Below are 24775 nucleotides of genomic sequence, written 5' to 3'. Positions count from 1 at the left end.
AAATTACCTAAATTTACCATTATTTGTTGGATCTTGTAACTAAACCTCTTCTTACATCAGGAATATATTGGTGTATTGATACAAACTACAGGGGATACAAGTAAATAGGGTAAAATATTATACAGGTTGTCCTAAAATAAAAACACAAGAAAAAATTCAATGAGGCTTTTTAAAAGAAAGTAATATAGAGTAACTATTGAACGAATAAAAGAAACGTATGCACAGGTTGTCACTTGTAGTTCAAAAAAGTTATTCGTACAGGATGTATTATTAGAATACAAGCAAAAGTTTATACCCACAGGGTGTTGCATAATACAAGTTGGGTGTGGCTAAAACAGTGTCTACCAACAGGGTGTTGTATAAAAGAAGTGTCTGCTGACAGGGTGTTGTATAAAAGAAGTGTCTAACAACAGGGTGTTGTATAAAACAGTGTCTACTAACAGGGTGTTGTATAAAACAAGTTTCTACCAACAGGGTGTTGTATAAAACAAGTGTCTACTAACAGGGTGTTGTATAAAACAAGTGTCTACCGACAGGGTGTTGTATAAAACAAGTGTCTACCAAATGCTTGATTACATATTTTCTCTTGATATATATATCTTTCCTATAATTCATCTTATTGTTATACTCACTATATATATTTAATACATATATATATGAAACATAATGTCGATACAATAAAAACTCAAAACATGCGTTGAATACTTCTTTTCTTTTATATATAAAAAATAAATGTAAGATAAAAAGTAACAAAGTATTTTTTCCAAATATGCGAGGTATCCGTTACACAGTGGACACTGAACCAGGCTTATAGAGAAAGTCAAATTCATTCGACATTTACGACTTTGTGACCTCGTAGCTTCTCTAATTTAGATTTTACGCACATATAAGTGTAAGAACATTTATATTTGGTTACTCATTATAAACTCAATACACTTTTTTTTCTCAATAAGAGAAGTAAGGAATAAACACATGTAAGATTTTATTTCTAGTTTACTTTAGTTTAACGTGGTCACCTTATACTTTGACATGCCCAACCTTAGGTTGGACTAGGTATAAATAATCGAAATACTGTATTAATACAATATAGGCTTCAGTAAAGAAGTAGTTAAACTTTTAAGTCCAGTGTAATTACATTAATATTTGTATCAAGATACGATTTTTTTAGAAATGAACTTTTAAATGGCCCCGACTTTATTTTTAAACTTTAAAGTTCAATAGCAATTGAATTTTTGAATTTTGAATTTAATTTTGCAAATCTTTTGTTTATTTCCTAGAAATGGGAATTGGAATAAATATTTAACCTTTTGTGAAGATTTAATATACCCAGTTCTCTCTAGTCTCTGCTAGAGACAGATTTGAAATAAATAAATTTAAATTCTAATTTCAGGTGTATGCAATGCATTTTCTATTTTCAAAGCTTTAGGGTTAGAAATGCAAAATAATCTTTAAATATAGAAAGTTTTTAATGAAAAAATTGTAAAGGAATTGAGCCTTTGCCACAATCTCAAATTTTCTAATCCCTATATCTTTGCAGTCTGATGATATAAAGCTTTGATATTTTAAACTTAGATTATTTGATCTAACAAAATGCATAGGTTGAAATATCAAAGGTTTACGGCATTGGGTTGCAAAGATATAGGGATTAGAAAATTTTTGTTTGTTACAAAGACTTAATTCATTTTTCAAAAACCTTATTTTGTGCTATTCATCTTTTTTAGGCTAAAATTTAGAAAAAAATGTTCTTAGAAATTTCAGTTCATCTGGCGCAAACCTTCGGTATTTCAAACTAACTTCTTAATCTAACGAATCTAACAGAATTTATAGTTTGAAATCGTGTTTCAAAGATAAAGGGTTTAAACAGAATTTGTGGCAATAACTCAGTTTCTTAGTAAATGTTACTTTTAAAAGATGACCAATGACCATCCAATACTTTTAAAAGATGACCAATGACCATCCAATACTTATAAAAGATGACCAATGACCATCCAATACTTTTAAAATATGACCAATGACCATCCAATACTTTTTTTAAAACATGTTTTTTTCCTTTAAACTTTGCGAATTTATCACAATTATTTATAGGCTGCGATAACGCGTAATTTTACATTATAAATTAGACAAGCATAGTTATGAAGGTGTTACAGGGTTAAATGGACCTCATATCTCTGGTTCTCTCAAGGTTGTAAAATAAGTTTGTTTACTCTCGATGCGCTCCAATGTACGGAAAATGTCGTCTCTTTAGCATAAATAGATAAAATCCTTATATAACGTCACTTTCGCTTTTATAATCAGTGAATTCATATGCGGATTTGATCTATTTAAGCTAAGGAGACGACATTTCCCGTACATTGGAGCGCATTTAGAGTAAGCAACCTTATTATAGAACCCTGGGTTCTCTAGGTATCCAATATACTTTGAATATCTTGGCTTGAGAGATCCAATGCCAGGACATGGTATAATGGGCCTGCATAAATCTAATGGAAAACACTTTGTTTCTGTAGATATAGGAGAGGGAAGAAAGTTTGAAATATGTCTCAACCTTCATTTCTTTATTTGCAAGCTTAAATGAACTGCATAACGTTATTTCAAATGACCCTTAATTTGTAGAGTGGAATTCCCGATTCACAAACATACCCTGTAAACCTGAGCTGAGATTTTAAAAGTTTAAACCCGAGTAAACCCCGGCCTGTTCAAAGACTCGAGTTCAGGTAAAACCTCAGTCAGGATTAGAAAACTTAAAGCTGTGACAAGGAGAGGGGCGTAACATTTGATATTTCGAACTGAAATGCACCAATATAATAGTTTTTTTCTTCTAAATTTACGATCATCATCTTTTGAAGACCCATGGATTTAAGAGCGAAAACCCCAAAGCTGTTGGTTTTTAATAAACCCGAGTCTTGACTTGAGCTGTACTAGGGTCTAAGTAGACGCTAAGACCGGGTTTTACCCGGATTTAAGCTTTAAAAATCTCAGCTCTGGTCTGATCCTTGACAACGGAAATATTCTTATTTTTCCAAGCTGAAAATTGAGGGAACAGTGTTTACTCGAGTTTACCGACAGTGAATTTTCAGATCGAAGGGTTCAAGAGGGTTCACTTGAAGTTGCGTCTTCAGTCCATTCAATTTAGAGGAAGGGTGTAATCATGGTCTTAAAAATCTAGATATTTATTTCTATTTATTAAAACTGTTCCGGTTATAAATAATTATTTTTTTCGACGGATTTACATATTAAAAATATTACAATTATAATATATGTTACCACGTTACATGTTTGCAGATTTTTGACTAAAACTTTTGATTTTATTCATAGGAAAATTTATCAAGTAAGATTTAAAGACTTTCGATCATAAGAATTTTCTTTTTAAATTAAAAGGAATAACTCCGTAGAATTATTGAATATTGTATATAATATTTAGATGTTACAACATTATCATGATCTTATTAAACCAACTATGAAAAATCTGAAATTAAAAAAATGTTATTATTCATGATTTATTCAAAGCTCTATCATAAAAAAGTTTCCGGTCTTTCAATTCTGGTTTATCCTGGTTAAAAACAAGTGAATAAAAGTTGCGGTTTTAAATGAGAAACTTTGTTATTTGACCCCCCCTCCCCCCCCCCCTTAATGCTAATGCACTAACACCCCCTTTTACCCCCCCCCCTTTCCCTTCAATGACTTTTGCGCAGTACTCCTAAGTTAGGTTTAGTATCTGCAGCTTGAAACCAATTAGAAGTGAAAATGAAGCAAAGTTTGATTCCAATCTAATGAATGTCTCATCTCTGCACATTCACATCACAACTCAACTATAATAGAGAAGGATATAGGGGCTATAGGATAGCCACGTCAAACTATATAAGATAGCCACGTTAAACTATATAATATAGCCACGTTAAACTATAAATAGGATATCCACGTTAAATTAAAGGAAATAGCACGTAAGATTGAAATCTTAAATGATTTCCTCTTGCTAAAGAGCTATTAAGAACAAATAGATTATCAAGTACAATAGGTGGCAACCGAGAAATGGACAGATTATGCACGACCGACGTCACAAGTGTCAAATATAACAAGATTAAATAAAAAAGTGCACAAACAGAAAATAAGCAACACAAAATTGCTTTTTTTTACCTTAAGGTAAGCACTTTATTTAAAAATTATCACTATTATTATTAATTTTGTCTGGCACATAAAACTGTTGACACTTGTGACGTCAGAATACAGCTGTACTGCAGGAACTGCAGAGAGTGAACAATTTCTACGTTGCCATCTATTGTGCTAGAATCTATTTGATTAAGAAGAACACAAATTTAAAATGTCTTCTCCTTCAGTCTGGTTTGCAGTGTAGGTAGCATTTCTAAAGTTCAAAATAATTAAAAAAAACAGATTTTACATTTTTCCGGGAAAAGTTAAAACCAAAAGAATGCTTTAAAGGGAGTGACCGGCAATGTATGGTGGTCGAACTGAATTGTGTAGTATTGTGGACAAATTTTTTAGGATTCATTTGAGACATATAAAACTATTCTACGACATATATTTCCTGAGTTTGATCGTAAAGTCGATTTTCAAAATCATATATTTGGGTGAATACGTTTTGGGAATCGTTTTTATTTTTACATGGTTGAAGACGACAGTTTTCTCCGCTTAATCTAAACTATTTGTTGTTGTGATTTTCGCGTACTTGAAAATAATGCCGTACACGGCCGGTACAATATTCAACTTTTTTTAAAAACCCGCGAAAAATACGGTTAAAAACTTCTAATATCCAAAATGAATTTAAAACGAATAGATATATTGTATATTGTACTTATTTTGATAAGTAGGGTTGATTTTTATTTTCTCAACCTGTTCCTAAACAGCTGATTAGTTTACTGTAGATTTTTTTACATTTTTTGTCATCGTTATTAAATAATTAAAAAAAACGTATTTCTAAAACGCATCCACACAAAAAAATGATTTTGAAAGCCGACTTTGCGATCAAACTCAATTGAATACTAAAAAAGTTGTTCACAATACACATATTCATTGTTCAGTTCAACCACCATACATTGCCGGTAACTTCCTTTAAAAATATGTAAGACAGAAAAAAAATTAACTATTACAGTAATGTTTGTTTTTGATTGTCAACAGTCAACTTGAAATAATTCAGAAAAACAGTTAATTAAAATTCAATGACAAACAAAATATTTGAAGTTTATTAACAAGTATTTTTAGTTGGACAAACTTTTAACATAAATACTTTATTTTGAACTGAAATCTTTATTAATATATCTTTAAATCTTTGTAAATGAATATAAACAATAAATAAACTCTAGTTCTAGCTTTAGTTCTAAGTCTAGTTCAAGTTCTAGTTCTAATTCTAATTCTAGTTCTAGTTCTAGTTCTAGTTCTAGTTCTAGTTCTAGTTCTAGCTCTAGTTCTAGTTCTAGTTCTAGTTCTAGTTCTAGTTCTAGTTCTAGTTCTAGTTCTAGTTCTAGTTCTAGTTCTAGTTCTAGTTCTAGTTCTAGTTCTAATTCTAGTTCTAGTTCTAGCTCTAGTTCTAGTTCTAGTTCTAGTTCTAGTTCTAGCTCTAGTTCTAGTTCTAGTTCTAGTTCTGGTTCTAGTTCTAGATTTAGTTCTAGTTCTAGATCTAGTTCTAGTTCTAGTTTTAGTTCTAGTTCTAGTTCTGGTTCTAGTTCAAGTTCTAGTTCTAGTTCTAGTTCTAGTTCTAGTTCTAGATCTAGTTCTAGTTCTAGTTCTAGTTCTAGTTCTAGTTCTGGTTCTAGTTCTAGTTCTAGTTATATGGTTCTCATTCGAGTTTTTATGTATTATCTGACCTAATTTTATCCTTTATATAAGAGTGGAAGCTTGTTCCCCAATACCCATAAACCCCCAACAGTGACTGCTGCAATAAGAAAATAAAAGCATTGAAAGCTCTGATCATGCTTTCAGAACAATATACAATAGAATCAGACACATTCATGAACTCTTTCAAAATTTGAAAAAAATTATTTTACAAATATTTATTTACATATTCAAAACCTTCTTTATTATCATTTCGTTAGGGAACCTATCATTCAACCATCCAAAGTATTTTTTAGTTATTTATTCTGCAACACTGATTTTTCAATGGGGTACTTTTTACTCACAAAGGTAGATACTTCTGAGACATACTTGGAGTATAGATATGTACTCTTATTTTTTCAATCATGATTAATATACACAGTTTTGCATTGCTATATCTTTGATTAAACAACAAATAATTAAAATATACGAAATAAAATTTGACGAGAGAAAAGTTTGAAGAAAAAATGTCAAAATGTTTCCCAGACGTTATTCGCATTGTTTTAATGAAAACAGTTTAATTAAAATTTCAATCAATAGCCAGCTCGCGTTCAATAATTTCAAAGACTATTGGGTCCATGTTAACATAAAGACCGTCAATTATTATATCAAATATAAATATATTGCTTGTCTGTTTTTTTGACTGAATCGATCAGGACTAAACTCACATGACGGGAAGATATATGACTGTCCGAAATTGAAAAATTTGAAATAAATGTGGATTTATATTACGCTTTAAAATCCATAAGTTTTCACTGACAAATCTGCAAAACTTTTAGTTCGTGGCTTCATAGATTTTTACCGAATTTTTCAGAACCCCTTCTCCTTCTGTAAAGAGCTTCTCTCGAGTCTCGTCCCTAGATCTATCTATCCTAAAACTTAATTTAATCTAGAATATATTGCAATCCCAGAAATTTGCCTTCAACGAAAAATAGTGATCAAGACAATAGGTTGATGACCAAATTTTGGCCAAGGAGAGTATAAATTTAACGAAATATTCAATGATCATCAGAAAATAGGAGGCCGACTTTTAGACTCAATTTTGACTTCAATTTGTCCGAAGAACATGAGACACAGCAATTGTGCAGTGTAAACAGACCCAATTAATTTAGTGAGTAATTTTGTGAAACAATGCGCTTTGTAACATCATAAAATACACTGAAGTTTTCTATAATATCGTCTTCCTTTTTAATTGCTTTCTGGTTCTTGCTGTATATCTGCAGGCTTTGCCTGAATATCAAGGCAGAAGATATATATATCCTATTCTATACTTATTATGCATGGATATGAATGCAATTGATTTATCCTATGCATAATATATTGACACTTTATATTGTATTCAGAAAACTGATATTGCTTTCAGAAAAGTGGTTTATTATAAAATAGGCTTTTTTGTTCATTGTAAAAAAATAAAGAATAAAATTTCGCAGATTTCATAAAAAAAACATTTGGTTTATTTTCAAAATTTGTCAAAATTTTATGAAAATCGAGTTTTGTTGGATGCAAATTTTTGAAAATTTGATCATTCATAAACAATTCCTTGGGACCAAGTGAGGTCCCAAGCAAAATTTGGACCCGATTGGTTCAGCTTTTTTGGCGTTTATTGGATGCAAACAGACAGACAGACAAACTGAAAAGCATAGTATATAGATAAAATAGATATGAAAGAAATTGAAAAGCGGAATATAAATATAGAAATCAGTTAAACTGGGAAGAAAAAATCTTTAGACAATTTGTTGTGTTGAAGAAAAAACAAGTCATCAATAAATTCCGATATTATATGAAACCCCCTGTCCTGTCCGATATATCTGAGTTGTTAAATCTGTAAATAAGAAAATATTGAGATATATATGGTTTAGAGTACAAATTTCACGAGTGACATATAAAATTGTATTTATGGCCCAATATACAAATATAAGATTATGGAATCTTATAAACATTAAATCAAGATACGGTCTTCAATGAGAGTAGCACAAAAGTAGCAACACTCTGAATTTTGTAGCACAGACAAATGTAGCAGTAGTTCTAATGTCAAGAAATTTAATGTCATAATTTTTTTTCAGATGATTTATTGTGAGACATATCTTTTGAAGTAGCTTTATTGTCGAATAAATCTGTTTAAGTAGCTTCATTGTCAAATATATCTGTTAAAGTAGCTTTATTGTCAAATATATCTGTTACTGCAGTAGCTTGTCAAATTTATCTGTTAAAGTAGCTTTATTGTCAAATATATCTGTTAAAGTAGCTTTATTGTCAAATATATCTGTTAAAGTAGCTTTATTGTCAAATATATCTGTTAAAGTATGGGGGGAAGTTCGCCAAGTGTTTTCTGATTTATTGCTAGTATCATAAAAATATTTATTAGTTATTGTCAAGAAGCCAACCAAACTTTTAACTTTTATTATTTGCAAATACAATGTTCACTTCTGTAGGTTTTATTCAACCATGTTATTCGTTTTTGATGCTAAATTTTCGAATGTTTCAGTGATTTGATCTTTTAGAATATTTAGCTAGTTTTTAACGAAGCGAATCTTCAAATAAACTTTTTTACTAAAACGCTAGTTTTCTTCTATAAAATACATGCTAAGCTTGTACTACAATGATCATAATTTTTGGAGAATTTTTCTGTCTTTATTGAGAGAATTTCCATGAACCTTTGTTTTGATTTTCTTTTCTTAAATCTCTTTAGCTATTCACATGGATCCAGACTGCTATGAAAAGTTTTATCAACTTTAAAGACTGGGTCGACTTTTAAAGTGTCGCAACTCCTTGGCCTTGTATTTTACATCACTACCCCACTAATCCTTTTTCATTGCATTTTGCGTGGAAGCTTGCAATTTTTAGATCTTTTTGTATTTCTTAATTTGTTTGCTAATTCACTTAGCTCTATTCTAGTTAGTTCAAGGTTATAATGCAAGGAAAGTTAATTGCAGTTGCGTATACTCTGCGTAAATATTGAAACCAGTTGTCTCGGGGCGAAATTTGTAAACAAGGATAGATGCACCATCTGTTCGTTAAATATCCGAGGAGGATAAAAGCATTAAATTTTGATAATTTTGATAATTCACATAATAGTTTCCTATGACCAAAATATTTCATTGAATTTTTATGCAAAAGATAGATCCATGTCAGCTTGTAACATCCGTCTTGTGTTTACATTACCGCCCAGAGACAGTACATACATTGCAGTACAAAAGATGCGTACACCTGTGAAATAACTTTCCTTGCATTATAACCTTGAGTTAGTTCAAAGATATGTATTCTCCCTAATCATAATCTTAATCATTTACACATTAGCAGACATACATCAAACTAGTCATTTACCCTTTCTATACAATATTATACTGTGCCAAGGAAAATTGTTATTTCTTTTTACATGACCTAAAATTACTCAAGATATATATGTATATATAAATATATATAAATATATATATATATACAGATCTGAATTAATAAATAGCAATTATATACTAGCATTTATATTGCATGTTTATCAACAATGAACAAACTCATAAACCATCAAACTCAAATGTTCGAATCTCTAAATCTTTACAACCTGATATTTCTCAAAGTTAAATCATTGGATCTTACAGAATCCACATAGTTTGAAATATCTAAAGTCAATTAGTTTCAAGGAAATAGTTAATGGAAAATCAGAATTTGTGGCGAAGACTTTATTCCTTTACATGTTTATACAAATAACCCCCTCACAAGAAGTGACAAAACATATACAATCATTGATTTTATCTATGTATCCATCTATCTATCTATCTAGATGGGAAGATGGGCCTAAGTCTGTACAGATGTCTCCGGACGTGAAGCTCCCCCAGTTTGATGTTCTCGGACACAGGTCAAGAACATATAAATATTTTTTATTAGAATTATTTTAGATATTATTTTTTAAAAGCAAGTTGCTAGCTTAAAGACTTTGTATACATGAGCACAAACAATACTCTTGTTTTAATCTTGTAAACGTGATTTGCGCATTCATATAGCAGAGACAACGAAGGAGTGGAATTTATCTGCTTTCACCGTGTAATTTTTTTTTTCAACTAGCTAATAAAAAACAATTTGTAATCATTTAGAATTAAACTTTTTATCTTAGGCAGAGGATAGTGGAGGCTAGTCTAAGTTCTGGTAATTATTCCAGGTTAATTGTCATATTTATTTAAGGGAGGGGGGTGGGGGGTAAGGAAGGGGATTTTTAAGATAGAATTTTATGCAAAAAGTAGAGAATATAAATAATTAAATGTAAAAGTTGGAATTAAATTTTTAAGTACAAATTGCAAAATTGCAAAAAACTGGCGAATTCTTTGCAAAGTTTTGATCGTAAAAACATACTGTCTTCCAACTTTTACATAATTAAACTTAAAATATTGCATTTTCTTCTATTCTGTAGGAGGGAGGGGTGGCACCTCTCAGGGTTTAGTGAGGGTGGGGTGGCAGATCTGAGGGTTTAGGGTGGGAGGGCTCTTAGTGCTAAGCAGGATTAATTGCTGTCAGAAATTTAATCATCGAGGAATAATGTCTCCCTTGAGAAATCATTATTTCTCCCTTGAGGTATCATGATTTCTACCCTTGAGATATCATGATTTCTCTCTTGAGATATCATGATTTCTACCTTGAGATATCATGATTTCTACCTTGAGAAATCATGATTTCTCCCTTGAGATATCATGATTATTTCTCCCTTGAGATATCATGATTTCTTCCTTGAGATATCATGATTTCTCCCTTGAGATATCATGATTTCTCCCTTGAGATATTATGAATTCTCCCTTTAGATATCATGATTATTTCTCCCTTGAGATATCATGATTATTTCTCCCTTGAAATATCATGATTTCTCTCTTGAGAGATCATGATTTATCCCTTGAGATATCATGATTTCTCTCTTGAGATATCATGATTATTTCTCCCTTGAGATATCATGATTTCTCCCTTGAGATATCATGACTTCTCCCTTGAGATATCATGATTTCTCCCTTAAGATATCATGATTTCTCCCTTGAGATATCATGATTATTTCTCCCTTGAGATATCATGATTTCTCCCTTGAGATATCATGACTTCTCCCTTGAGATATCATGATTTCTCCCTTGAGATATCATGATTTCTCCCTTGAGATAGCATCATGATGATATGAGTGAAGTAAAACCGACTGAGCGCTATATCAAGTTATCAACAGATTTAAAATATAAGTTTTTACCTCAGGTTGTTGGCTGATGTCCAGTTTGATCGTGCTCTGGGTTATTACGTCATCCAGGTAGTACACTCATTGTTTGTAAACAAACCTATTCTAGAGAACTGCAAAAAAAACGATTGTTTGAATCTTTATGACGAAGGTCAACCCAGACCGAAATATATTTTCAAAAAAATGTGGAACTAGCATTTTTTTTATCTACTACAAGGTTTGGATCATCACCAACGCCAAATTTTAAATAAGTAAAGTAAACTTCAGTTCATACACACATTTTAGAAATTGTGTTTCTAACACACTTTTCAAGGAAAAAGAAAAAATTAATTATTCGAAGAAGTTGACAAATAGACAGATGTAAGTTGACAAATAGACAGATGTAAGTTGCTATTTTTTTCTCACAGTTATGCATTGCATAAACACATAAACACTATAGATTCAGAAAAAAAGAATTTGTATGGAAATATGTAGCAAAGACAAGAGTTGGATAAAACAGCTCATAGATAATTCGTAATTTGAATAATGATTAGAACGAGGTTGTTGAATAAGATGTATAATATCTGTGAAGATTTGCACAATGCTGTTAAATATCAATAAGAGCAGAAATTCAAAACATTTTAAATTTAAGAAAATTCTTCTTGAAACTGAATTTAATAGTTTCGCTAAACTTATTTCTACATGTAAAAATACAAATATTTCTACATGTAAAAATACAAATATTTCTACATGTACAAATACAAATATTTCTACATGTAAAAATACAAATATTTCTGCACGTAAAAATACAAATATATCTACATGTAAAAATACAAATATTTCTAATTAAAGGGACTGTAAGTGTAATTTTAATTGTCAATTTAAATATTCCCAATTTCCAACGGTACCATTGAAACCCGTTATCTCCAAAAACTATGTGGAAGATATTGTCTTTTGCTGTTTCAAAGTGTTTTTAATTATAATTCTGACATAATAGCTATATGTTTTCCTGCAGTATAAATGCCCTGGGGCAGTCCCTTTAAAGTTCCTTTAAGCTGATTTCCTCATATATAAACATAAATAAATTTTGTATCTAGCAAAAACTCATTAAAGGTCCCCGGGGACGGTCTAGGATCATTATACATATATTGATATTGTGCCCCCTCGTGTCCTATTTTTCTTCTTATATACATATATATATAATATATATATATATATATATATACACGACAAACAATTTATTCAAATATTTTAAATTAAACTTTCCACCGGGCAGGCATACACCACATTTACCAGCTTAAACTTTACAAGAATTCAGGGTTTAGGAAAGGAAAGAGTTGTATTTAAAGGGACTGTACGCGTACTTTCAAGTAACCCTGGATACAAAGAGGGGTAAAAGAGGGGTAATTGCTGATTTACAATGGTATCAAATAAAGAGAGCTCTGTGTTTAAATCTCTTAAGCCTAAACAGACAGGGGGGGGGGCGTTTGGCGCCCCCCCTGTAGTTTTTTTTGCCTTAGCACTTTCATTTTTGACACTGTTACCGTGAAACAATAAATATAAAGGATTTGAGTTTTTACCACAAACTCTGATTTTCCAATTCCTATAACTTTGAAACCCGTTTTTCAAGACCTATTTCAAACTATTAATTCTGTTAGATCAAATAGTCTAAGTTTGAAATATCAAAGGTTTACACCATAAGGTTGCAAAGATATAAGGGTTGGAAAATGCGAGTTTGTGGCAAAAACTCAATTCCTTTAAAGATTTTTTGTAAAAAAATATTTTTTTTAAATTTAAAAAAAGTTCAGTCTGTGAAAAAAATCTAAAATAGCCCAAAACTTTTTTGTGACTATAGCTACAGAGCTAAAAAGTATATTTTTTAAAGCCCTTAAAAAATGCGTGTAGAAACATGTGTCGAACTTTGACATTTGTTAAAAAAAGTCTTTTTTTTACCCTTTTTTAGACATTTTTTTCAACCCTCCATAGCACCCAAACTATAAAAGTTATCGGTCTAATTTTTTTTTTGAGCTCGCCTTGAAAATTTGGGCTATGAAAATGCATTTCAACCCTATACCTATTTCTAAGACTTTTTTTCTGGGGGGGGGGGGTCAACGGCCAAACACCCCCCCCCCATTCTATACATAGATTCAGACCCCCAAGGGTTAAAAACCACTTGAATTCCTGTAAAACGTGTTTTATGCTGCGGGAAGTGTGAACCCAACACAGATGAAGCGTCACTGGTGTCATATAAAAAATTCCTGTAAATTTTACGTTGAATGGTGGTTTCAATTTTTAAAAATTAGAAAGAAAGTATTTATTTTCTGCTACGTTTAGACACTAGATAGTGCATATTAATATTTTCGACTATTTTAAGCACTTTTTTTAGATTAATGAGAATAAGTCTGACAACCTTGTTAAACTGGAGAATGACTTGAAATTACGCTTACAGTCACAGCATTACTAAAGAAAGATTGAATCGAAAAAGTAATTGATGGAGTCATGGGAATCGATTTTTTTTTAACAAAATGGGAATTAACTATCAAATAAGAGAATTAATTATGGTTAAATGGGATTGCAATATTGAGAAATAGCTAGATCGAATGGGAATGAAGAGTTTAAACCATGAACTATGTTCTGAATGTTTGAAGAATTTATGCAAAAAAAAAATGGCAAAATGATCCAAATTTACTATAAATAACTAGATATAAATCATAAAAGATTAAAATTTGGCTCGAAAAGGGTTGAACAATTCCGTTGAAATATTTTCTCCAAATTTTGTTTTATTAGATTTATATTCATTCGAATCCTTCCCATCCTTCGGTAACTTTAATGAATTTCAACCTCTTGCCAAAATCCTGAAGTTTAAGAGAGATGCTCGGCGGCTAAAATAAATGTCTTCTCCGAAATATTCCCCAGTTCCTTCCAACAGAAAATATAAATAAATCTAAATATAAATATTTGAAAAAGCATTAAACCAGCTTGAATTATCGATAGACAGATAGATAGATAGATATGGTATATAGAGATAGTTTACAAAATAGATTGTAAATAGCTAGATATATTCCATGAATAGATATTATAGATACACATTATTATAGAGATAGATAGATGTAAAATTAAATAGGTATGTAAATAGATATAAATATAGATATAGACAGATAGATGCATATATAGATATATAATAGATATAGAAATAGATAGATAGATGCATATATAGATATATATTAGATATAGATATAGAGATAGATAGATAGATGCATATATAGATATATATAATAGATATATAGTAGATATATAGATAGATATCTGAATAGAGAGGGGATTTGATTAGATAGATACACTGTTAGAAAAACTTCTTCTGTCCCGTGCAATATATACAATTTGTCAGGTTACACTGCAATATATTGCATGGTTCAACAATTATATTAGTTGCGACGTTTATCTCGGAAATTGTTCTCCCAGCCTATATAAGTGTTGTCCCGTGCAAAATAATTGATTTCCCGTGCAATATATCTGCTGTCACAGAACTTGCAAACTTTCTCCAGCTAATATAAGTTACGCGACACAAAATTATTATTACGTCTCAGTAGCGATTTCTCCCGTGAATTAAATGATTTTGTGCGTATTCTAATCCGTACACTTTAATCTTTCATATATGCTTGCGCATCAATTATTTCTTCTGTGACGATAATTATATTTAGTTCCATAACAAATATACTTGATTTAAAATTGATTATAACTTCTTTAACAAAAAAANCCACTCCACTCCACTCCACTCCCCTCCCCTCCCCTCCCCTCCAGACCTGCCGTATTCCTAGAATGCCATTTGCTGTACACTTATTGTTCCAAATTGATCAAAATAAACAACAAAAAAACCATAAGTTTGTGTGATTTATTAATTTAAACTAGAGAATAGATAAAGATAAGTTAAAAAATTACACATTCAATTTCTGGCAAGAGAATATATACAGATTTTAATAGTTAAAAAACTCCACATTAAATTTCTGGTTTCATAGAATGCCCATGGAGATGCCGAAAACCTAAATAAAATTGGATTATAAATTAAACATTTCCCTTTGACAAAAAATATTTCAACGCTGTGTTCTTTTCTGCCTTTTCGCCCTCAAGAAACCTTGCTATTTATCATTAAACTTGAAATATTGGAAATCTGCAAGTCAAATTGAGTTTTAACAGTGTAGTCCATTTAATTTTCATTCTGTACTCCATTTCATTATCATTCTGTACACCATTTAATTTTTATCCTGTTCTCCATTTCATTTTCATTCTGTACTCCATTTCATAATCATTCTGTACTCCATTTAATTTTTATCCTGTACACCATTTAATTTTTATCCTGTACTCCATTTCATTTTCATCTTGTACTCTCCTTCATTTGTATTCTGTACTCACCTTCATTTGTATTCTGTACTCATCTTAATTTTCGTCCTGTACTCCATTTTTATTTCATCCTGTACTTCATTTCATTTTCATCCTGTACTCGCTTTCATTTTATCCTGTACTCACCTTAATTTTTCGTCCTGCACTCCATTTCTAGTGCATCCTGTGCTCCATTTAATTTCCATCCTGTACTCTCTTTCATTTTCGTCCTTTACTCCATTACATTTTCATCCTTTACTCCTATTTCCACTTATATTTCATTCTGTAATTAATTTTATTTTCGTCTTGTACTCCATTTAATTTGTATACTGTACTCAAATTTATCTCTTATGTCCTGACTCCCCATTTTATTTCTATCCTCTCCTTTTTTATAACAACCACTTTTAATTACAGGGTGTCCTACAAAACATGACAGTAGCAAAAGGACTTTAAAGTTGTATTTGATCTTTGAATTTATTTTTGACATTTTGTCGTCAACCTACTCAAACATTTATAAATCTTTCCAATTCCTGGAATATTCTTTGTCCAACATGGTATTCAAAAGTTGGAATTTGAATATTTATATTTTGTCTTACAAGCGTTTCTGTAGAAATTAAAATTAAAGTATTTAACATCCATGTCAAGCACAGGTTTAAAGGTTGTGAATTAGAGATTCCCCTCTTAAAATTAAACGTCATTTGAAATTACGCTCACATGCCCTTTAACAAAGCCGACTTGAGAGGCTTCTTACTAATATTTTTCTTCTTTAATCTTTAATTCCTGTGTATTTTATATTTTTAGAATACTTTATGTCCCATTAGAACCCTAATTCCTTGTTAGTCTCTCAAATTTGAAAACTTTCAACTTTTTGCTGAGAAACTCTCTTTCTTGAGTGGTAGGATGAAAATATAATATTTAGAGAATATTTAGATTATCCCTCATTGTTATGCAGACCATGAGCAAGTAGACAGAGACATGGCTTTTAATAAATCTATGAAACTGGCACTGTTGGTGGCATATGTAAATATTATGCTATCAGTTCCTCCATTTCCTAATTACTACACCTTTGCAATTGACACTATTGGCTTCTTAACAACTACGATTGCCAGCAGTTTGCTTATTCACTTTCTCAATACAAGACCAGTTAATCAGAAGAATCTACTCAACAGAATTCTTGCTCTTGGTGTCCTTTTTGGGTTGTTAGGTACAGTTAGAAACTACGTTATGGCAATTGTGACTTGTTTCTTTCACTCTGAGTTACAGGAGTTTTACAACCAGTTTCCTGCCCTTGCGGCATCTTTCCTGTCAATGAGGATAAGTGGTGGAATGGAAGCAGTCATAATCTGTTGCTTATCTCTCGGAAGACTAATACTGTTTGCAACCCCTGTAGTATTCCACAATCTCAACCCAACAACTGGAGTTATTGCAGTTTGTCTCGGAGTGTTTGCTATCACTGTTGTTGACACTGCATACAATTGGATAACATGTTACAGTGGGGTTGAGACCCCGATAAGTTCGATCATCCTAAATTTTCAAGCTGAGATGGGATTGTCCTCATATTCAAGGGAGCTGTCAATTAACAACACTCATCTAAATGTTACTGAAGAAGATATAAAAGATTCTTATATTTGTCATCCATTACCAATTACTCCAGTTGTTCTTCTCAGCACCATTCTACTGGAAATTGCCAGGTTAGTTATAGTGCTAAATATGAAGAGGGAAACATTGTCTAGAATTAATCCTGCTCCTGTTTCTGCTCCACAAGTCTCTGCAGCTGCTCTTGTTTCTTCAGCATCTGTTTCCTACCCTCCTACTTCAACTCACCGTCCTTCCCTTATAGCTCCTACTTCAGCTTCAGCATCTGTTTCCTACCCTACTACTTCAGCTCACCTTCCTTCCCTCAGAACTTCTACTTCAGCATCTGTTTCCTACCCTACTACTTCAGCTCACCTTCCTTCCCTCAGAACTTCTACTTCAGCATCTGTTTCCTACCCCACTACTTCAACTCATCTTCCTTCCCTCATAGCTTCTACTTCAGCTTCAGTGTCTGTTTCCGTTCCCCCTACTTCAACTCACCTTCCATCCCTCATAGCTTCTACTTCAGCTTGTATTACTGAAGATACTAAGTTCACTCCAATTACTTCTACTTGTCCTTCTGCTGTCTATGATAACCCCACCACTTTTCAAGGTAATGCTGTTGGTAGAGCTGGAAACTCTGTCATAATACATATCAGACCGTCAGACTCAGTTCAGCGAAGGACTCAGTTTAGAAGAACAGAATCTTTCCCTACAAGATCTAGCCGTAATGTTCAAATCAACCAGAAAAGAAGAAACTCTCTTCAGATGACAGCAAGGCATATTTCAACAAGGACTAAGGTTTCTAAAACATTGGTGAACAACACTCCCAAAACGCAGCCCATTTTGCCCAGACATAACATTACTTTAACACATTTCATGGAAGTTACAAAGGAATTGTTTATGAGAACAAGCAGCATTGCTACAGGAACATCTTTGCTATGCTTAGCAATTACCGTCGCCAATTTAGTTAGTATTTATAGCACAGCTTTTATTGTAGTTGTTGAACGAAGATTTTGTCAATACTGCGTGATTGTGCTCATCGCGTGTCTTGATAAAGATCTCATTGAATATTACATGAACAAATTTGAGTAAAAGCAAATATTAAAGTTACCTTACATCCAAAGATTACAATTCCTGATTCACAACAGACCCAATTATTATCTGTGTATGGTCAAGTATATATTATGTATCAATATTTATAATAATAATACTGACTTTTTATCAATTGTGGGATTTAAAGGTTACAAGGGTGCCCTGTGAATTGGGCATTGTCATCTTTTCACTTGAAGGTCCTTTAAGTAAAGTTTTTAATAGAATTGTGCAAATATTTCATTTGGTTTTTCAGTTTGATGTTTGCATGATTAGTAAGATTGTGCTCATTGCGATTCTTGATGAGAATCTCATATTATATGAACAAAGTTTAGTTAAAGCAAAAAATTCAGTTAAGTTTTTTTTTATAATGGTACAAATATTTCATTTAGTTTAGAGTATGTTATGTCCAATTGAGTTAAGATTAAATTATACCTGTTTTAAAATTTAAGCAATCAGTACACTGTAAGTAGTATTATAAATCCATGAGTAAAACTAAGAAAGTGTTTATTTCCATCAATTGTAATTGTTAATGTTAATGTAATTGTTTTATTGTATTAAAATATATAAGTATTTAAAATATTTTAAATTAATTGTTTTTTTTCTTTAAAAATATGGAATTCATACTGCCACTTATAAAAAATTAAGTGACAGTTTTGATGAACTGGAAACAAAATCCTATTTGCCAGGGGCGTATTCAAGTTGTTGCATAGGGTGATGGTTGGGGGACCAACACAGCAGTCGTTATGTTGTGTTCCCTTAAAAAACCATATTTTGAAAAAATTATTTTTTTTAATCTGACCTAATGCTATAATCATCAGCAGTACCTTTCACTATAAAGAATGAAAGTTGCAGGAACGTTTCTTTATTAAATATATATTTAAACAAAATGAATTTAAAGGTTAATTAATATACTTTTACACTTTCCAACAAGTTTAAAAACAAACACATATTTAAACCATAATTTTATTTTTGAAAACAAATATGTTCAGAAAGATTTAGGGGTTTTTCATTCACAAAAACCCTGATGCAGAAGCCCAAAGGTGTTACGCGCAGTCGGCGTAAAACAGGTTCTCTCTCTGTCTTGTAATTCTACGCAGCATGCTCGTAACTCCTTTGGGCTTCTTGCCTCATGGTTACTATAAACGAAAGCCTCCTTAATCTTGAAAGACGAAATCTAGTGTCCTAATTGTTATTTTAACTAATCTATGCTTTTAAAGTTAATTATTTTCTTTAACTATTTGACGATTTTTCCGTAAACCAGAGTTTTTCGGAATGTTCCAGAAATTTCCAGTTAAAAGTCGTTCTGAAATTCCGAAAGCTTTTCCATTGAAAATGAAAAAAAAAATCCGGTAAATAAATGTTAGTAAAGATGCCTGAATTGACAGATCTATAGGTAAAATGCCACACCATCAAACATAACATTGCTCCTGGTGCACCTTGCACAATGCACAGTACAGCAAACATTCGTTACATATTTTTTTTTTAAATAAATATTTCAACTTCAATATTTATGTTTTTAAAAAATGCAGAAAACCTAAGAAAATATCGGGATAAACAAGAAAAATAAGTTTTTTTACAGAAATATCTCTATCAATAACTTGAGATTAAAATTTTAGCATATATATATTTTTTTAATAAAAACGTAGAACACTAGCAAAATGTGATTACAATAGATATAAATGTTAATTCATACTTTTTAGAAATTTCTAACAGTTTTCTTATCATCCGAAAATAACTCTTATTGCAAACAAATATTTAACCACATTATTTATTTTTTAATAAAAACGTAAAAAAAACTTATAAATGTGAATGAATATAATGCATTTAAAGTCACGTACTTGCTTTACAAATACTAGAATAGCAAAAAATATCATTTTTTACTTAATAATAAAAACTTCATTTTAAAAACATGAGAGTCAAGCGGTTTTCATGAAGAGATAATTACGCCTTCTTGCCGTGTCTGGGGGCCCAGGCCGCCATTAGAGTTCTGGCAACAGCTATCTCAGCTATATGAACCAGAACACAAAATACGCAGAACATACTCCACATCAATCCGAAGGGATAGCCCTGAAAAAAATGTTCCTTCAAAATTACAAAAACTAAGAATTTTTAAAGTTTAGCCTAAACCCACGTTTTATTGATTATCTCTATCAGGAGCCAAAGGAAATGAGTTCTTGCCGCAAACAGTTCCTAATCTCTACATTTCTTTGTTAACTAATTATGTATCTTTAACTTGCGACTATTTGATAAACATCGGGTGGCAAACAAATAGGGATTACAGATCAGAGTTTCTGGAAAGAACTCAGTTTCTTTAATGAATGTGAGAGGTAGTTGAACCACGTAGACTAAATTGAAACACTTTTTCGCAACTGAACTAGGAATACTAGAAAAGGGGTTGAGCTACATCTCAGCAGTTAAACCACATTTTGCTATTCATTTAATCTGGGCTAAGGGGGGGCCGGAGAGGGGGGGAGAATGAAAATTGTAACGTACTATTAAAAAAATGTTCAGGAAAAAATGGCCGTTTAGACCCGTTTTACTTACAGAACCTATTAAAGTGAATTTCAATCAACCTTCTTTTAAGAGGTACATAAAAATTCCCTACTCAAAAAAGTAATTCTTTCAGCTTTTATCATTGCAGAATGAGAAAAGCATCGTTTCCATTTAAAAAAAAATCTTTCTTGAAACCATTGACAAATATTTGAGAAACTGCAATTGAAAATTATTAATTTTTAGATAGAAAAACAAGAATGTCTTGTATATTTTTTGAACGGATACAGATGGGTTATGTTGTATGGCAGCACGAAACTCTTTAAATAAAGGGTCAAGTAATAATCAATCCTTCAAACATTTATATGAACAAGGATGCATTAATTCAAGGTTATAATGCAAGAAAAGTTATTTCAGAGGTGTACGCATGCATCTTTTGTACTGCAGTGTACTATCTCTGGGCGGTAATGTAAACACAAGACGGATGTCGAAGCCTGAAATGGGATCCATCTTTCACATAAAAAAAATCAACTAACTGTTCTGTCATAGGAAACTATTATATGAAATATCAAAATTATCAAAATTAAATGCTTTTAACCTCCTCGGATACTAAACGAACACTGATGCATCTATTCTTGTTATTAAACTACGTCCAGAGAGAACTGGTTTCAAACTGCAATTAACTTTCCTTGCATTAACTATCCATGTTTTCTCAGTGAAAATATATAATTTTCCATTGTAATTTTTCCGTAAACGTTGATCACAAGCTTAGTATTTGAATGAGATATCCATGTTGTCTGATTATTTTCCATTGTGGTTTCTCTATAAAAATGACTTGTGTATTTCTGCAAAAGAGAAATTGGAGTAATTGAAACCTTTTAAAGCTTGGAAAACGTCGATTATTGATCAGAAAAAGTGTTCACGGGTACTGCGACCGGTGTGAATTGGGCATGCCACTCTGTATATGATTGGTCAATCAATAACAACAGTCCGTCTATTTATGCACAGGCCTAAAACTCATATTTTATGAAGATTCGACTTACGTTCCACATGAAGAGCCCTTTTGTACTGCCGGAAACTATAACTTGCAGTACATCAGGGCTACAGAAAAACAAGGTTATCAACAGAGGGCAAATTCCAACTCCTGAAAAAAAACAAGATCAACGACAGCTGTAAAAATTAGATCAACGACAGCTTAAAAAAATAATAACGACAGCTTTAAAAAACACAATCAACGACAGCTTTAAAAAATAAAATCAACGACAGCTTTACAAAATAAAATCAACGACGGATTTAAATCAGGATCGACGACAGCTATAAAAACAGGATTAACAATAGTTTTAAAAACAGGATTGACGACAGATTTAATAAGATCAACGACACCTTTAAAAGATCAACGACACCTATAAAATAAGATCAACGACATCTTTTATAATAAGATCAACAAAACCTTTAAAAATATGATCAACAACATCTTTAAAACTAAGATCAACGACACCTTTAAAAATATGATCAACGAAATCTTTAAAAATAAGATCAACGTCATCTTTAAAAATATGATCAACGACACCTTTAGTAATATGATCAACGACACCTTTAAAAATATGAACAACGACACCTTTAGAAATATGATCAACGACACTTTTAAAAATAAGTTCAACGACACTTTTAAAAAAGTATTAGCACAGGAAAGGGACAAGATTTAATTAATAGCGAGCACAGTAGTTTCCCAACCTAGACTAAGTTGTTTAACTCCACTGGGGCGACTTCCGATATTTTACAGAGGGGGGGGGGGGGGGGGGGGGGGGCGGGAATAATTGAATTAAAGTGCCGAAAAAATTTATCCTCCTGGATATTATTTGAAGGAATTTGGTCATTTTCATATGACAAGCTGGGGGTACCTACTCTCGATCTTCTAACGCCCCTGATTTTTCCAAGGGGGGCGTCCCCCTTTCACACCCCCATAACCCGCTTCTGCCCTTTAATTATCCGCCGGGTCGATCAGCTACGAAACTTACGAAAGTTTAAAGAAAAAAGGATAACGGAAACATTAAAGAGAATTAGGATCAACGACACTTAAAGTATAGAAGAATCAACGACACTATAACGCAATTTATTCATTATATTTCAATATACACAAATTTAGACGTGGATTTAATACATACAAACAAGGAGACAAATATTTATAGAATACAAAAATAATGCTTAACTTACCCAGAATGGCAAACTGGAAAACATTAAGACCTCCTGGTTTAGATTTCCTACAAGCTGATACAGCTACCAGAGTAAAGGGCAGGGAGATCAACCACGCGTAATCTATCTAAATACAGTGAACCCTATATAACTTTGACATAGGAAGACGACTGTCAAAACTCAAGTTATGATGTTACATATTATACATAAGGATTAAAAGAGATGAGTTGGACAAGAAGATCTAACTTGGGCAGCGCAGACCACCTACATGTAAAATCCGACCAGAGCTGAAAGCTTTAGAATTGTGTATATTTAATTCAATGCTTGATCTCCTCTTTTTATTAATATTAAGATTGTTTAGATAGATGGATAAAAGATAGATAGAGTTTAAACATGCATGGATCTGAAACATTGGCCATCAAGAACAAACTAAATATTTTTTTCTTGTAAATAATTGCAATAAAGAAGTACATCAGATTGAAAAAAAAACAGGCAAAAAGGCCGACAAACAAGCAGACACGGATAATTACCTCTGTGGGTGCTGGGAAGGGTGGAAGGGGAAGGATATCTGAGGGTAGAAGGCGGAGTATATGAATACCACCCATCAACCAATGAATAAATACAAACAGTTTCAGTCTAGACTTATTCTTGGCAGACACCTGAAAATATTTTCAGATTATAGGGACTGTAAACTAAATTTAAAATGGCCTTCCGATTCACAACGGTCCTTTTAAAAACTTAGAATGATCAAGGTTCATGGTTTTTCAATTGAGGTTTTCTTTATTAAGTGACTTGCGAATAACTGCTGTAGAAACGATAGAGGTAATTGTCAGGATTGAACACTTTCAAGCTGGACAAACAAAGAAATTTCCCCGACTTTTGTGGAAGGGTTATCTAATCAAATCTAATACGCTCAGTCAGATAAGCCACACTCAAACCGACAAAGTATGATATATTTCTAGAGCAAGTTTTATGAGTTATGATCCTTCATCTAACACGTCTTTTTGTATAAAATCTCCATTCAGCGGTTTATTTTTACAATAAAAAAACTTTCAACATAAAACATTAAAAATGAATTTAATCAATTTAAGAAGGTTTTGTAAATCGCATCCTAATGAGCCTTAACTATCCCTGCAAATAAATGTTTGTTTACAAATTGGTTATTGTACCCCAGTTGTACACAACGGATCCCGCTGTAGAAAATATCGCATATTCTAGCCTTTAATAGATCTCTATGCTCTCTTATCCTTGAGCAATGCTATGCCCTCATTTTAATAAACAGCACTTGACATTTCAGTGAGAGTCGCTTTAAAGATTTGCAAAAAGCAAATTGTTTCGTATTCTACTATTTAGTTTTGAATGACAAATTAAGTTTATGTGATCAATTACTTCTTAGAAAAAAAGATATAATAGTTTATTTTTGTGATTTCATCAGAATATTAATAATTTAAGTTAACATTTATGAACTTAAAACTATTCAACTTTTTAAGAAAAGTCACATAAAATGTCAATTCAAAGAAAGATTCCCTAAAATACATAAATTGCTATTTGACGATCTTTGACCCAACCCCCTCCAAAAATAAACCTCACCCTCATTCAGAACTATAGATTACAAAAGTAACAAGTTGTATACCTGGTACTGAGCCGCAACCCTTTCTCTGTGCTGATAATCCGTCCCATCTGTTCCATCCACCATTTTCCCGCTTCGCGACGCCATCTTTGATCTGAAGATCAAAAATTCGCATTTAACAACATTATCATCAAATTAATCACAGCCTTATTACAATGGTATATTTGAAAACTGGAGTTAGATTAACCTTTTGGGAATTTCATATTGTCAGTTTTGGACCCTAATTAGAAAAGAATAATTTTAAATGTATATTATAAGTAATGAAATCCATGGGTTTAAGATTCCTAATCAACAAAATGAATTTATTGGAGGAAAAATTATCTTTTAAAGATTACAGTAATTAATGAGAAATAATAGATTGAAAAATCTTTTAAGAAGCGTTGCAGCAAAATCAATAAAAAACAACTGATTGGTGAATA

At 31.8% G+C, this 24775-nt stretch overlaps 1 protein-coding gene across 1 annotated transcript; it reads right to left on the bottom strand.

Annotated features, from left to right (window-relative positions):
- Positions 1 to 19795: 19795 nt before the first annotated feature.
- LOC111697138 (protein jagunal) lies at positions 19796 to 24451 on the bottom strand. Its single transcript, XM_023467035.1, has 5 exons — positions 24360 to 24451; positions 23257 to 23385; positions 22748 to 22853; positions 21577 to 21677; positions 19796 to 20110 (listed from the first exon to the last, which is right to left on the bottom strand). Exons 1-5 carry the CDS (start codon positions 24441 to 24443, stop codon positions 19985 to 19987), a joined length of 546 nt encoding a protein of 181 aa, XP_023322803.1. The 5' UTR covers positions 24444 to 24451; the 3' UTR covers positions 19796 to 19984.
- Between the last annotated feature and the right edge of the window lie 324 nt (positions 24452 to 24775).

The sequence above is a fragment of the Eurytemora carolleeae genome, unplaced genomic scaffold (genome assembly GCF_000591075.1).
Source record: "Eurytemora carolleeae unplaced genomic scaffold, Eaff_2.0 scaffold241, whole genome shotgun sequence".
Classification (NCBI taxonomy): domain Eukaryota; kingdom Metazoa; phylum Arthropoda; class Copepoda; order Calanoida; family Temoridae; genus Eurytemora; species Eurytemora carolleeae.
This window is presented reverse-complemented; position numbering and strand designations above follow the sequence as displayed.

Bases quoted from the DNA above. Each gene is read 5' to 3' on its own strand.
- LOC111697138 (XM_023467035.1), bottom strand. From the start codon at position 24,443: ATGGCGTCGCGAAGCGGGAAAATGGTGGATGGAACAGATGGGACGGAT. The intron at 22,854-23,256 runs GTAATTATCCGT...CACTGTATTTAG, and splicing joins CCTTCCCAGCACCCACAGAG to ATAGATTACGCGTGGTTGAT. The intron at 21,678-22,747 runs GTAAGTTAAGCA...GTTTTTTTTCAG, and splicing joins TTTCCAGTTTGCCATTCTGG to GAGTTGGAATTTGCCCTCTG.